Source organism: Ursus arctos, unplaced genomic scaffold, assembly GCF_023065955.2.
Source record: "Ursus arctos isolate Adak ecotype North America unplaced genomic scaffold, UrsArc2.0 scaffold_12, whole genome shotgun sequence".
Lineage (NCBI taxonomy): Eukaryota > Metazoa > Chordata > Mammalia > Carnivora > Ursidae > Ursus > Ursus arctos.
This window is the reverse complement of record NW_026622786.1, coordinates 61,816,343-61,830,426: the sequence shown is the minus strand read 5'-3', so window position 1 is coordinate 61,830,426 and position 14,084 is coordinate 61,816,343. Positions and strand designations below refer to the sequence as shown.

The window sequence follows — 14,084 nt, the reverse complement described above, 5'->3', positions numbered from 1 at the left end:
CCCCTCCTCCCCTGATCCATAGTCGGGGTTGCAGGCTGGGTCTGCTCCAGAGCCTCCTAGCGGCTTGGTCCTCCTCCTGTCCACAGACACTTTACCGTCAGACCCTGGAAGCCCTGCAGACACTGCTCAAAGCCCTCTTTGTGGAGGACCCCACTCCCGCTGGACTGAAGAGCATCTTGGAGGTGTGGGGGCAGGGAGGAGAGCAAGGGCAGAGGGGAAAGGAGAACGGGCCCCGGAGCGGTGGGGAGGCTGTGCCCAGAAGGAGTGGTTTGACTTCTGGATGTCACCTTGTGCTAGCGGTCTGCCCCCGGGGCCCTCTTACAGGCCCTGTTGCAAACTCGGGCCCGTCACTCTCCCTGTGCCCCGTGCTCCTGTTCTAGCAGCCGCCATAGCTTTGCCTTCTCCGTTCTCATCCCTCCCTCTCTCGTCTATCCTCATGACTCTCCAGCTATCATCTCTCTCCTCGCTGACTTTCATCCTCCCACTGGTCTTCCAGTCCTAGCCTCAGCTTCTGGACCCCATGTCTCCCTATGCTCCCGGAGGAGGAGGGGGGCAGTGGACAGTTGCCTCTATGTCCTCCTGGAAGCTTCCTGCTGACTGGTGAAGGCTGACCTGAGTCTCGCCCTTGTCCTCACAGCCTCTGGGGCCCTGGATGAACTCCGGGAAGGCCCATGAGCGAGCACGGGCTGTGAACAGCAATGTCTCTGTGTTGAACCACACGCTTCTGACTCTGCCTTTCCTTGTGAGTGGTCCCTGGGAGGGGAGGACACTCTCGGGGAGAATCTTCTTGGCTCTAAGGGAGCCGGTGCATCTGTCCCGAGGTTCCCAGGTGGCCCTTGTCATTTTCAGAGGCGCTCCTATCAGGGCCAGACCATCCAGCTCTGTTCACTAATTACATAAGAGTATTGCATAATAGTATTGAACCTATAAGACTCGGTCCCTGAAGTTATGACACAAACAGATGTCGTCGGGCTTCCCGGCGCTGGGGCTTCTGCTGGGGAGGCTCATCCTTCGCATCGGGGATCCTGACGAGGAGATTGGCCGGGAGGCTCTGGACGGCATCATCATCCTCTACACCATCCTGGAGCTCCCAAAACGTAAGTCCTTCGGGGTGCCTCGGAGGCAAGACGTCTAGCGGGGGCTCAGCCTGGGGATCGGCTGGAGCCTTGGCAGCAAGGCACAGGGAGAAGCTGGAGGAGCCCACCACAGGGGCTGACGGGGTCTGCAGAAGCCCACAGTCCCCACAGACCCAGAGCACAGAGGCTACAAACAAACCTATTTTGATTGAAGCCGTCCTGCTCTCTGAGCCCCTCCTCGTCCTTCCAAGCGTAATCTGTGGCTCCCATTGTCACATTCTTACGATGGCACCGTGCACACGTGGGCATGGTAGCCTTCATGTGCCGAGCGCAGGGCAAGGCTGTGTCTTCGTCACCACTGCATTCCCACGGTCTAGCCCTGGGCCTGGGCACATGGTGGGTGCTCAGTGGATGTTTACTGAGTGAATGAACAAAGAACAGGTCCCACGTTAGAATCGGAGTGGCTACAACCTGTAGACCCAGGTTAGGGAGCTGGGGATGTGAAATGGGCCGACCCAGTCACCGGGCTGGTGTCCGACCTCAGTGGCTACCTGCCCCCTTCCTTTCTCCATGATCCCAACCACCGGCCTTTGCATGTTGTGTGAACTTCCCCGGAGCCAGAGTGACCTGGCAATCTGAAATCACAGTTAACTGGCTATCCTGTATTTTACCTGGTGACCCCAGACCCACACTCTCAAGGGTGAAGTGGTTGTCCAGGCCCCCTGAGTATAGGGAGCAGCAAAGCTGGGCTATGAACTTGGGTCTTTCTGATTCCAGGTCTCAAACTTCTTTCCTTTACAAATAACCCACACACTGGGTCCATAAGGTCCCTCTGCCTCGATGGGCCTTTCTTGTGTTTATATCTTATATACCCCCAGGGAACCAGGTAGGACCCAGGCCACGTCTCAGTAAGGCCTTAGGAAATGAGCCTGAAATGTGTTTCCTTCAACAGAAAGCATGAAGCCACCTTGTGCCAGGTCTAGTCTAGGCACTGAAAACACAGCGATGCAGTCAAATAATCCTTCCTGTTGCGCTGCCCTTCTCGTTGTCAGGAGACCATGAACAAAATAAACAAGTGATACGTGTAGTGAAGTCAGATAACGATGAGCACTAAAGAAAACACATCAGAAAAGGGGCTTTGGGAAGGCCAGGGTAGGGGGATTGCAATTCAAAGAGAATCACCACATACCTACAGCAGAAATCAAACCGACAGCTCACTGGTGGGACATGGAGCCACTGGAACGCTCGTGCGCTGCGGGTGGGCACATAGTGGGTCCGACTGAAAACCATTTGGCAGCATCTCCTGAAGCCAAAGCTACAGCTACCCTAGGACCCAACAGGTACACTCCTGGCTACATACCTAACAAATGGGTACATACGTTCACCGAAAGGCGCGGACTAGGCATACGAGAATGTTCGTAGCGGCACCAATAGCTGGACACGCCCCAGATGTCCATCAGAAGTAGGCGAGAGAAATAAACTGTAGAGTATTCACCCCACGGGAAATGAGGCAGCACCACGGACCAACGAGCTGACGCTCCTTGCAACAGTGTGGATGGCTCTCACCGCATGATGTCGGGGGAAAGCCAGGCACGTGGGAGAACACAGGAGAACATGCCACATGGCGTCCAACGGCGAGAAATCCAGCCTGTGGGTTTAGGAGTCAGAACAGTGGTTACCTGAGTGGGGGGGGGCAGGGGATGGGAAGGAGAGCGAAGAGGGGCCTCTGGGGTGCCGATCGTGTTCTGTTGCTTGACCTGGGTGCTGATTACCTGGATGTGTTCACTCCGTAAAATCGTACCAAGCTGGTTATCTATGATTAGTGTACTTCCGACATCTGTGTGTAACAAAAAGTTTTAAAAAAAAAGGGTGGTCGGGGCTCACTGAGGCTTTCTTCTTGCAGGAACCAGAGATAAGGAAGAGACCAATAAGGAGGAGCTGTACGAGAGCAACAAGCGATTCCTGGGGCCCTACAACCCTGTCAGCCCATGCCAGAATATTCTGCGTGTGATCGCGGTGACTGCCCACTGCCCACCAGCTCTGGGCCTTCCTGGGAATGGGGGAGAGGGGCAGTGCCAGCCCACCCCAATGTCTTCTCCCCCTCTTCCATCTTTCCAGGCTCAAGTCCCCTTTAAGGAAGCCTTCCCCAACCACACGGGGCCCACCCTGAGTGCCCCCTCCTGCTCTGGTCCGTGCCTAAAAGCATGTTATTCCATTCTGGGGGCAGGGGCCATGTCTCCCCTTCTTTTGTAGCTCCTGCCCAAAGGCTTGGATACCCACAGAGTCTGCACGGCCTGCCCTGCTGCCCTCCGCGTGTATCTGGTGGGGCTGTGCATGTGTGTGTGGCTCGCTTGGGGTCCATCCGTGGGTATCAGTATCTCTGTGCCTTTGTTCCAGGAGTTTGGAGACTTCCTGGGGCCCCAGCAGGTAAAGGACCTGTTGCTAGCAGCCCTGGAAGGCTTGAAAGGCAGCTCGGAGGCCCGGGGGAAGGACTCCGGGGAGATGATGCAGCTGGCCTCGGAGGTCACACTCAGCTCGGTACTGGAATGGTACCGCCACAGGGTGCTGGAGGTGGTAAGCTCCCTGGGGGCAGGGGCTGAGCCAAGAGACCCCACAGGGCCTGCTCAGCCCTTGGGACCAGCCATCTGGCAGTGGCAGGGTGGGGGGTGCGGGAACCCCTGAGCACTGGGGACAGGGCAGGGGTGGTGGTGGCTGAGTTTTAGGTCCCTCCCACTTACAGGGGAGAAAGAACTCACTTACTGATCTGGTGGGGGGTGGGGAAGGCAGTGAGGACAACTGGCTATCTCCCAGGGAAGGAACGCTGCTCCCCTCCTCCCCATCTCTCTCCTGTTGCCTTCCTCTCTCTCTCTCTCCTCTCCCCTGCCCCTTATCCTGTCACCCCCACGTCCTTCCTCCTCCCCTCTCCCTGCTCTCCCCATGCCTGGGCTTCACCCGGCTGCCTGGCCGCTCACGGCTGCTCTGGCTGTGCCCCAGATCCCAGAAATCATGCAGGGCATCTACGCGCAGCTGAACCACATCCAGGAGCCGCGGGCCCGCGAGGTGGCCCTGCTGCCCATCTCCCTCTTGGCCAGCTCCTTCATGACCGAGGTGGTTGTGGCCCTGCTCACGTGCCCCCTCCCGCTGGACAGGTACCAACTGAGGGGCTCCTGCCACCACACCTCAGAGGGTTGGAGCAGCCCCCATCCTGGGCTGGGAGCCTGTCCTCCCACCCAGAGCAGGCCCTGGCCCTCAAAGCTGGCCCCTTCTCCGTATGATCTGTGGTGCTTATGACAACCATCAGGCACTTCCGACCCACTGCTGGATGTCCGTGCCGAGCACGGACACCTTCTCTCCTTAGTACAACCCCACTCTGCAGGTAGGGAAGCTGAGGGGAAGTTCCCTGTCCTCGGCACCCAGTGGGCAAGCAACGGCATGAGGTCCTAAACTCAGATTTGACCAACTCCAAGCCCAGAGCTCTAAGGATGCCATAGAAAGGAGGCCTGAGTGTCGGTCCTGACTCTGCCTCTAGCTGCTGTGTGGTTTGGGGAGTTCACTTGCCCTCTCTGGGCTTCATTTTCCCCCAGAGGCAAAAGGGGGAAATACTCCCTGCATGGTTCCCACTCCAGATGGCTTGTGGTGACAAGCAGTGTAACCAGCTGGGCTGAGTGTGTGCCCGGGGCCAGACCGTGCAGGGGAATGCTCCCTGCTCTCGGCCTTTGGGGAGCTCGTGGTCTGACGGGGGCAGAGGGCACTGTGGCCAGAGAGCCCAGACTGACTGCTCCAGCCTCCCAGCCCAGGAAACACTCCCACACCTTTGAATGAACAGAACAAGGCAGCAAGTGTGCGGCCCACGCCCTAAGATAGTGAGCGTGTGCAGAATTGTGCCGAGCTGTGCTTCTAGTGGGGACAGTTGGCATCATTCGTGGAGGCCAGGGAGACCGGCTGGGAAGGTGAGGGCCAGGGGGCCATGTCCCTGTGCTCCCACCTGGAAGAATTTCACCCTTTCTGGCCACACTCCCCCCCCCCCAGGGGGTTTCTTCTTGGAATCACCAACCTTCAGAGTCAAAAGACTGGCAGGGCCACATCTGACAGTGGAGTTGCTGAGCATGTAAGACAGAGCAGTGTCGGGGGCTCCTCCGCCCAGGCGTCCTTGCAGCAGCCCGTGCAACAGGCCAGACAGAGCCGGGACGAGATGTGAGGAGGCCCGGCTCTCAGGTGCCACGCCGGTGCTAGCCTGAGCCCGAGACAGATGGCCTCCTTCCATCTTGTGCCCTGGATGCCTCACGCGCCTCACCCTGGTCTTGCCTCTGGGCCTAAGAGCTGGACCCTTGGGCCTCCCCGGGGAAAGGGGTAGGAGCTGCCCTGGCTGAAAGGGCTCCTAAGAACTGCTCTCTCTTACAAAAGATCTATAGACTTCGCTTCTGGGGTCCCCACGGGGACAAGCCAAGTCCCAAGAGTCACTGCTCCGTGGGAAGCTCAACGTTACAGCCTCTTTGGTTCTTACAGTTAATTTATAGTTCCTCCCAGCCCAGATGCAATGTACCAATTGGGTCATTTTCACCATAAGCAATGTTGCCTAGCAACATAGTTGACATACTATCTTTATCAGGTTTCCAGGGGAACAGAGCTAGGAAGTTAATGGAAGGTTCAAATGCTCATGCGGAAGGGGAAAGGGGTTCCGTTAACCCTCTCGTGCACCACTGGCTTTCAGCTCCCCACAATCGATAGGAATGCCCACAGGCTGGTGCTGGCTGGCCTAGAGGCTTTCCCCTGCCTGGAGTACTGCCTTGTAAGGAGACAGGTGCAGGCACGCCTTGATATTATGTGACCAATGCAAGGTCCAGGGCCCAAGGGGCCCCCTGGCATAGAGGAATGACCATTGGCTTTGAAGACACCAGACCTGGTCACTTCCTGACTCGGCTGCTCATTAGCTGTGATGTCTTAGACTAATGATTTCACCTTTCTGAGCCCCAACTCCGCATCTGTAATATGGGAGTAACAACCCACCTTGAGGGCCATTTAAGAATTCAGTGAACTTGAATGTCTCGACTATCTTGTTTACATCTATATACCTAGAGATTTGCCTGGTGCCTGGGGTACAGCAGATGCTCCGTATTTGCCACATAAATTGTGTATAAAGCACTTGGCATGATACTGGGAAATAGGGTTTTCAATCATCGTTAGCCCCCTGCCTCTTAGAGAGTGTTTTCTGGACCATTCCTCACTGGCACACCCATGGATACCATTTTGATGGCATCTTCCCTTCTCCTTCCCCAAACCACTGGGAGGCAGGCTGGGCAGAGCACCCTGGTCCCCACTAACCATCTCCACCCCCGACCCCCCAGCAACGGCGCAGAGATGTGGAGGCAGCTGATACTGCGCAAGCCCAGCTGTGACGTCCGAGACCTCCTGGACCTGCTCCTGACCAGCCTGAAGGAGAAGCCCTTCACCAAGAAGGGCCGGGCCTCCATCGTGCCCCTAGCGGTGAGCACCCGCCTCGCCTACCCCATGGCCGCGGGGTCCTGCGCTCCCCGCCGCTCCCCTCCTGCCGAGCTGGGCACGTCCCGCTCCCGGTGCCCCGCTCGGGTGGCTTGGGCAGGTCGGTCTCCGGCTCCTGTTTGTGACCCACTGGCCGGCACAGTGCTGCTGCTCACAGGGAGGGCGGCGGCCCGGGAGGGGGGTCTCACAGACCTGCCTCTGAGAACTGGCTTGGCTACCGGTACTCATTTGGGACCCGAGCAAGTGACTTCTCCTCTGCGTCTGTACCGGGAATGATAATGAGGAAGTCTGCCTTCTGTGGTGGTCATCCAGGTAAAATGACGTAACGCATTCACTGATTAGTGACGTCACATGCTTGCTGCCAGGCTCCGAGCTCAGCCCTGGGAGCACAGAGGGAAAGGCGGCTCTGACGGCAGGAAGGGGACTGGGTAGGGGGACAGATTGCTCTCTGCCTCTGCCATTGTCACCCTGGTCCTAGCCAGCTGGATAATACCCCTGCTTATTTCTCTGCTTCCACCCCAGCCCCTCCAATCTGTACCACAGCCAAAAAATCTTTGAGAATGCACATCTGCTCTTCTCAATCCCCTCAATGGCTTCCCATTGCCCTTGAGAATAACACAGTGTTCCTACCTGTGTTGCAAGGCCCTGTGCGCCACTCAGGCCTTGCCATACTCCATGGTCCCTCTTACTCACATGGCTCCAGCCTTGTTCTTTGTCAGAAATTCATGCACACCATGCTGTCTCTGTCACAGGGCCTTTGCACATGCTGTTACCGCTCCTGAACTGCTCTCCGCTAACCTAACTTCTGCTCATCCCTCAGTTCTCAATTCAAGCATCAGCTCCTCAGGGAAGCCCTCCCTTATCTCCCTGACATCATCAAATCTATGCATATTACACTTCGCTTCACATACTTTATCTTCGAGGAGTTTACCCCAATTGTGATTTGATGTGTGGGGTCTCTTGAGTAATCTGTGAGATGCATGAATTCAGTGCCCGAGCCTCTTTTGCTCACTGTGATATCCCCAATGGCTGACATACACCTGGCACATAGTAGATGCTCAAAAAAAGTTTCGTTGGACTGATTTATTTATTCAACAACATTAATTGAGCACCTACTATGTGCCAGGCACACTCATGAATTCTGTGGATTCAGTAGAGAGCAAGACATTCTGTTGGAGGGAAGGGAAGGTGGTAACCCCTTTACAGAGAAGGACGCCGTTGCGCGGTCACATCCCAGGTCTTTGCCAAGGTCACAGAGCTAGTGAGTGGTGGGGCCAGGGCTCAAGCCCAGATCTCCCACCTCTGAATCCTGTGCTTCCCCACCGGGTTTCTCTGCCTCTCTCCCCCAGCACTGAGGTCTACGAATAAGGCATGAGCTTCCATTCCTTCCCTGATTCGGTCATTCAGCCTCTCCTCTCTTAGTGTGTGTTAGTGTATTCTTGAGTCACTCATTTGTGCCTTTGTTCAAGCATAGTTTGAGCATGGATACAGCCCAGACTAATTTTTATATCATGATGTTGATAAACAACGTGAGCAAGATTGAGCCAAGAGCAGAGCCCAATGGCACATCACTAGAGACTTTTCTCTGCAGCGCAGACCGTGCTCTTTGGACGCAATTGTTATCTTTGGTCTACTGAGAAACGTAAAGGCTTTGAGTCTGAGGTTCATCTTAGCTCTGCCACTGCCTCGCTGTAGGATCTCGGTCAGTCACTTCCCCCTGTCTAGCCGTGGTATTTTGACCTGTAAAATGGGCAGGAAGAGTCCTGCCTTGTCTATCTTCCCTTTTCAGAAGAGTGAAATGGTGTGTGTGGAAGGGCTTCCTAGGCTGTAAAGTGCAAACGACTGCCAATCCTTGTTCTCATCCAGCCTGCGTTGTGTCCCCTATTTCCCTGGGACTATGCCGCGGGCTCGGTCACTTCACAATCAAATACTCTTCCCTTGGGCCAGCAGCATGGGAGCACAGACCTTGGTCACTTCTTTGGAAAGCGTTTTCACCTCTGTCCTCATTCACTCTCCACCACACCTGTGGGGCTGGCGGGAGGGGATCCGCGACTCCCCTTACAGAGGACGAATGACTCGGAAGCTCAGAGAGGGTCAGGGAGTGGTGGGGCCAGAATGAGCCATCCAATCTCATGACCCTAGCCCATCACCTCCTCCCGTCCCGGCCCCTGCATTGTTCTCCTGCCAGTTAGAGAGGCCTCGGTGGACCGAGTGGGAGGCTAGATGGCAGGTGGAGAAGTGGGACAGTGAGCGCCGATCAGGTCCCAGGGAGCATCATGGGCCAAACGCCAATAAAGCCAAGTTCCCGGGACTTCGGCGGGCTGGTGCGGGGACTGACGGATCAGTAGGCAGTAGGCGTGGAGTGACAGAGTCCAGCGGTGGCAGTGAGAGCGGCCAGGTTTAATGGCCCAAAGTGAGGGGACAGCTGGTGTCCCACCATGTTCTCCGTGCCTGTGTTATGAGTGAGGAAAAGGCAGGGCAGGATGGATACAGCTGTGTCCAAGTGTCTGAAAGCCTGGGGTCCAGTCACAGCTCTGCTCCCAAGGGCCGCGTGACCTGGACCAAGTGCTTGTCCCTCTGAGCATGTCTCCTCACTTGCACCATGGGATCGAGACTCCACCCCACAAAGGGTGACAGAGAGCCCTCCGCCCGATTCTTCCAGGGGTGTGTCAACACCAAAGAGGCAGGCCGTTGTTCTGGGGTAGGGCTCACCCAGAGAGCCAGGAGTTGGGGTGCAGTGGGGGGTGGAGAGATCTGGGCCCTCCCAACTTGAGCCAGAGAAGAGCAAAGAGCCAGGTCCAAGGTGCTAGAGAAGCAGTCCAGGCCCCTGCCGGGAGCCTCCAGCCAGCCTCCCCTCTGCCCCCAGGCAGCCAGCGGCCTGTGTGAGCTCCTGTCGGTCAACAGCTGCGTGGGCCGCGTGAGGCGCATCTACCCGCAGCTGCTCCTGGCCCTGCTCGTTCAGGTCCATTACCACATCGGCCTCCACCTGCCTGGCCGCATGGCTTTCTGCAAGGACGCCAAGAAGGATCCTCGGCCTTCCATCTTCGTACCCGTGCGGTATGTCCTGCTGTCCCCGGCTGGGGGAGGGCTGCCTAGCAAGGGCCCTTCTAAAATCTTGAGGGCAGTCAATCGGTAGAAATTAGCTTTGGGACTAAAAGAGAAAACAGAAGCATCTTTTTTAGGAGAGCCAATTATTTTTGGACAACAACTATTTGGGAGCACCTGCTGTGGTGTGTGTGTCAGACCTGCCTGGCGCTGGACGACGGCAAAGAACCAGCCCTCCCCCAAGGAGCTCACAATTTCATGTTTCCTCCTCCCTCCCTAGACATATTATTTGTATTAGATTTGTATCCAAGGCCCACCTTTTTATTTTATTTTATTTATTTTATTATTTTATTTTATTTTTTAAGTGGATTCCACGCAGGGCTTGAACTCACGACCCTGAGATCATGACCTGAGCTGAGATCAAGAGTCGGATGCTTAACCGACTGAGCCACCCAGGCGCTCCTCACCATTTTATTTTTAATTATTAACCCATATGGGTAATATAGGCACATGGGTAAAAATCCCAAAAGACATTGAAAGTGAGTCTCCTTTCCTCTCCTTCCCCAGTGAGCCTCCCCAGAACTAGGTTCGCTCGTATCCTTCCACAGGTGGCCGATGCAGAGATAAGCACACGCTTCTGTTTCTATTCTTCCACCCAGAGTGGTGTACTTTACAGTCACACACTTTGCTTTTAGCATGCACGCTTCGGAGAGCACGCACACAGAGCTGCCCCATTATTTGTAACAGACACACACTATCCGTCTGAGTGGCATTCCAAGGTGCCATGCTTTATTTAACCAGAATCTTCTTGGTTTAGGCACTTTGCGCTTACCGACAAAGCTGCGGTGAGCTCGTTTATATGTCTTTATGCACGCGTGTGAGTGTACAATGTAGGACGGATTCCTGAAAGGAGACTGAGTGCATCAAAGGGTTTCTGCATTTACTCGTGAGCTGGGACAGAAGCACGTGGTGGAAAATGTTCTTGACCAGTGAGTGATGAAGGGGAAAATGGAGTTCCCCCTCAAGCACCCAGGTTGCCACATGGCCTCGCCCAGAAGTCACCGCATCCAGGAGGGTGTGAGAACGGCTGTCTCCCATGCCTTGGCCAGCCCAGTGGAACAGAAGATATTTATATCTTCGCTGATCTGAAAGTGGAAAAAAAAAATGCTGTCATTTTTGTTTGCATTTCTCTTATTATGATTGAGGTTGAGGTGGAAATGTCATTCGGGTTTTCTTTTTTTCAAGATTTTATTTATTTATTTGAGAGAAGGAGAGCGAGCGAGTGCATGTGTGAGTGGGGGAGGGGCAGAGGGGGAGGGAGAGGGAGAATCTCGAGCAGACTCCCTGCTGAGCATGGAGCCCCCACTCGGGGGTGGGGGGCTCCAACCCTGAGATCATGACCTGAGGCGAAACCCAGAGTCGGGCTGCTTAACCAGCTGAGCCCCCAGGTGTCCCTGTGTTCCCTTGTCTGTGAGCAACGTTTGCCCAATGTTATATAGGACTGTTGGGAATTTTTTTTGTTAATTTGTAAGAGCGTTTTATATGCTAAGGACATGAAGTCTTTGTCGGTTGTATTCCACTTAACCGGTGACTATTTTATGGTCTTGGCCATTCAGAAGGTCTGGGTTTGTATGCAGTCAAGTTTCTCAGTCTGTTCTCCTTTGGCTTCTGCTGTGGGGATGCTCGGGGAGGTCCCCCGTGAGGGGCTGAGGGCACCGGTTGCGAGGCTGGGCTTGAAGTCAGAACACCTCGGATTTGAGTACTGGTTCCATCATTTCTGCTTTGTCCTTCGGGTAAAGGTTTAACCCCTTGGCAGCTTGGTGGGCTTGCCTATGAAATGGGGTAAGCGATTCCTGCCCCACAGGTGTGTTGTAAGGACCAAGTAGGCCCCGCCTCCCAGCGTGACACCCGGTGCCAAAAAACAGAGCCAGAGGGACGTAGAGGGACGTAGACGGACGTAGAGGAGGTGCTGGGGGAGGAGGAGGAAGAGGAACCCACCGTGGAAAAGGTCTCCACTGTCGAGTAATAAAGGGTGCGATCTCTCGACTCGGAGGGCCTCCCTGAGCAAGGCCCCCAGGCAGGGGAGCTAGAGAGAGACCCCTGTCCCCCGCGTGAGGTCTAGCAGCTGCGCCCTGCGGCAGCCTCGGGCTTTGACGCAGCTCCGAGTTGTGTCGTTGCCCCAGAACCCCTGCCCCAACCCACTGCAGGGACAGGGCAACGTTTGATCTTCTTCTCTGGGAAGAGCTGAGAACCTTCTAGGAAGGTGAAGCTTGCAGAGTGGGCCTTTGCAGAGCCAAAGGACCTGCACAACCACCCGCAGCCGCCCCCTTGCCCCCACCTCTGCCTTTTTACAAAATCGCGCAGACCCCATCTGGGCTCGTAGAGGTCTATCTTTGGGAGTGGGGTGGGAAGGAAGGAAGGTGGGTCATTTTTGCTAAAATTTGGAGTCTGATCAAGGAAATGGTGGAAGAATGGAGCAGCCTAGCTAGGAATGGTGTGGCACCGCGTCCCAAAGCTTTAGCCTAATTCTGAGTTCCTCGGATGCACAAACCGGGCTGGCGTGGGTGGGGTCTGGGTAAAAGCTGTGACTGTCGGAAACCTCTAAGTCATGTCGCTCCCTGTGGAGTTCCTGAGCCCAGAGCTGTCCCCAAGCCAGGTAGTGAGAAGGTGACCAGCTGCTCCTGGAGATGGGGACACACTGGGAGAGGAGGATGGTCAAGTCACAGAGGAGAACATACACAGGTGACTCATTCGGTCTTAGTTGAAGGTACTGATGCTTGACATGGAAGGTAGAACCTTCCTTCTCCTAAGGAAAACGCGTAAAACTCAGCTATTCAGCCAGTGTTTCTGGGTGAGGAAAGAGGTGGGGGAAGGGAGTTGGGGAGGGCGAGCCTTGGGCTCTTAGGGTGGGCAACATCTGGAGTCTGCCTCCCCCTCTCCCTCCCTATGTGTGTGTGTGTGTGTGTGAGAGAGAGAGAGAGAGAGAGAGAGAGAGAGACTCTGCTGGTCCAGGACCGTAACTGACAGCCCGAGTCTTAAAGACTCAGCATGAAGCTTGCATGGTTCTGAAAGCCTGGGCCTCAGCAGGAGCTCGACGTCTCACACTGGATCAATAGTCCTTGCAAAACCCCAAACATGAAAATTAAAAGCAAATTCTTGAACATCACCTGATTTCCAAAATGCTTTCTGCTTTGTCTTGAATCATGAGAACTACTCTCAGTATCTCCTGAGGTATGTTCATACATGATAAACTCTTTAAACGAGACTTTACATTTCTAGAAAACTTTCTTTAAATGTAAACTTCATTCCACACATTGTCCGTTTTCACTTTAATAAAGGTATACATATATACGTACACGTACACGTACACATCTGTGGACACGCGGCGCCGCGCCGAGGACTAGCGGGGCGTCAGCACGCGGCCGCACCCCCTCCTGCTCCTTCACCGCCCGGCTGCTCAAGCTGGCTCTGGAGCTTCAAAAGCACGGAGGCCTGGGTTCCAGCCTCCTCAATCCATGGGTTGTAAAAGCCCCCCCGCCCCGCCGACACACACGCACCACCCAGGGCCTTCCGCTGTGCTTCCAGGTTGGGGACTCCCTCCTTAAGTGCCCTGAAGGCCTCGGGCCAACAGGAGACTGTGTACAAGTGAGCAGGGACGACTGCCCCCCAGAGTGCTGCCCAGTCATGGGCATGGAAGGGAGAGGAGGGGGAGAAGGAGGCAGGTCCCCGGGGGCCTGGCTCCACCTCTCCCTCCAGGGAAAGAGGCCCAGGAGAAAAGGGAGGATGAAGCACCATTTGGGGAATTTTGCTTCTGTTGACTCTCTTTCTCCAAGCTAATAATAATTTGTTAAAAGCCACTTTTGGTGGATACACCGATGACCACTACCTCTCAAGCAGCGCGGCCCGGAGAAGCCTGTCTGGCCAGATGGGGGCTGATGGTGGGAGCAGCAGGCTGGAGGGAGGCCTGGCCCGCGGCGGGGTGGGCGGGGGGGGGGGTCATGAGGTCTCAGCCCCCTTGTCTCGGCAGCTGGGTCGTCAAAGTGGTGAAAACCCTGCTGCTGAGGATGGGCTGCTCGTATGAGGCCACCTTTCTGGAGGACCAGGGCGGCTGGGAGCTCATGGGGCAGGCGGAGAACCACCACCGGGGAGTGTCCCTGCTGGCCAGGTGAGGCTGGGATGGCCCCGCGCAGGGGGTGGGGGGAGGGAGACAGACTTGGGTTTGCATCTCTGTTTGGGCAAGACCCTTCCCTCAGTCCATCCCCTCTGCTAAGCAGTGGGGTCTGGTCTAGCCCCTGGCAACTGCAGAGCGCTTCCTTACTTACAAAGCACCTTTCCTCACCGTGTGGGGACCCTAGTTCCTACACTCATACAGACATGCTGCTATGGCCGAGTAGTTCTGAGTGTGGCCTTGGGGCCGGTCTGCCTGTGTCCGATTCCCAGCCCACCACCTCTCAGCTGGTGACC

The 14,084-nt window shown here is 55.6% G+C and overlaps 1 protein-coding gene across 1 annotated transcript in view; it reads left to right on the top strand.

The window, feature by feature from the left end:
- MROH7 (maestro heat like repeat family member 7) overlaps positions 1–14,084 on the top strand; it is a 42,428-nt gene that overhangs the window by 15,196 nt on the left and 13,148 nt on the right. The window contains exons 6-14 of the mRNA XM_026498016.4: positions 87–182; positions 638–742; positions 962–1,097; positions 2,980–3,092; positions 3,474–3,650; positions 4,071–4,225; positions 6,422–6,560; positions 9,442–9,632; positions 13,648–13,785. Of these exons, the coding sequence (XP_026353801.3) occupies positions 87–182; positions 638–742; positions 962–1,097; positions 2,980–3,092; positions 3,474–3,650; positions 4,071–4,225; positions 6,422–6,560; positions 9,442–9,632; positions 13,648–13,785 (1,250 nt within the window). The remainder of the gene's footprint in view (positions 1–86; positions 183–637; positions 743–961; positions 1,098–2,979; positions 3,093–3,473; positions 3,651–4,070; positions 4,226–6,421; positions 6,561–9,441; positions 9,633–13,647; positions 13,786–14,084) is intronic.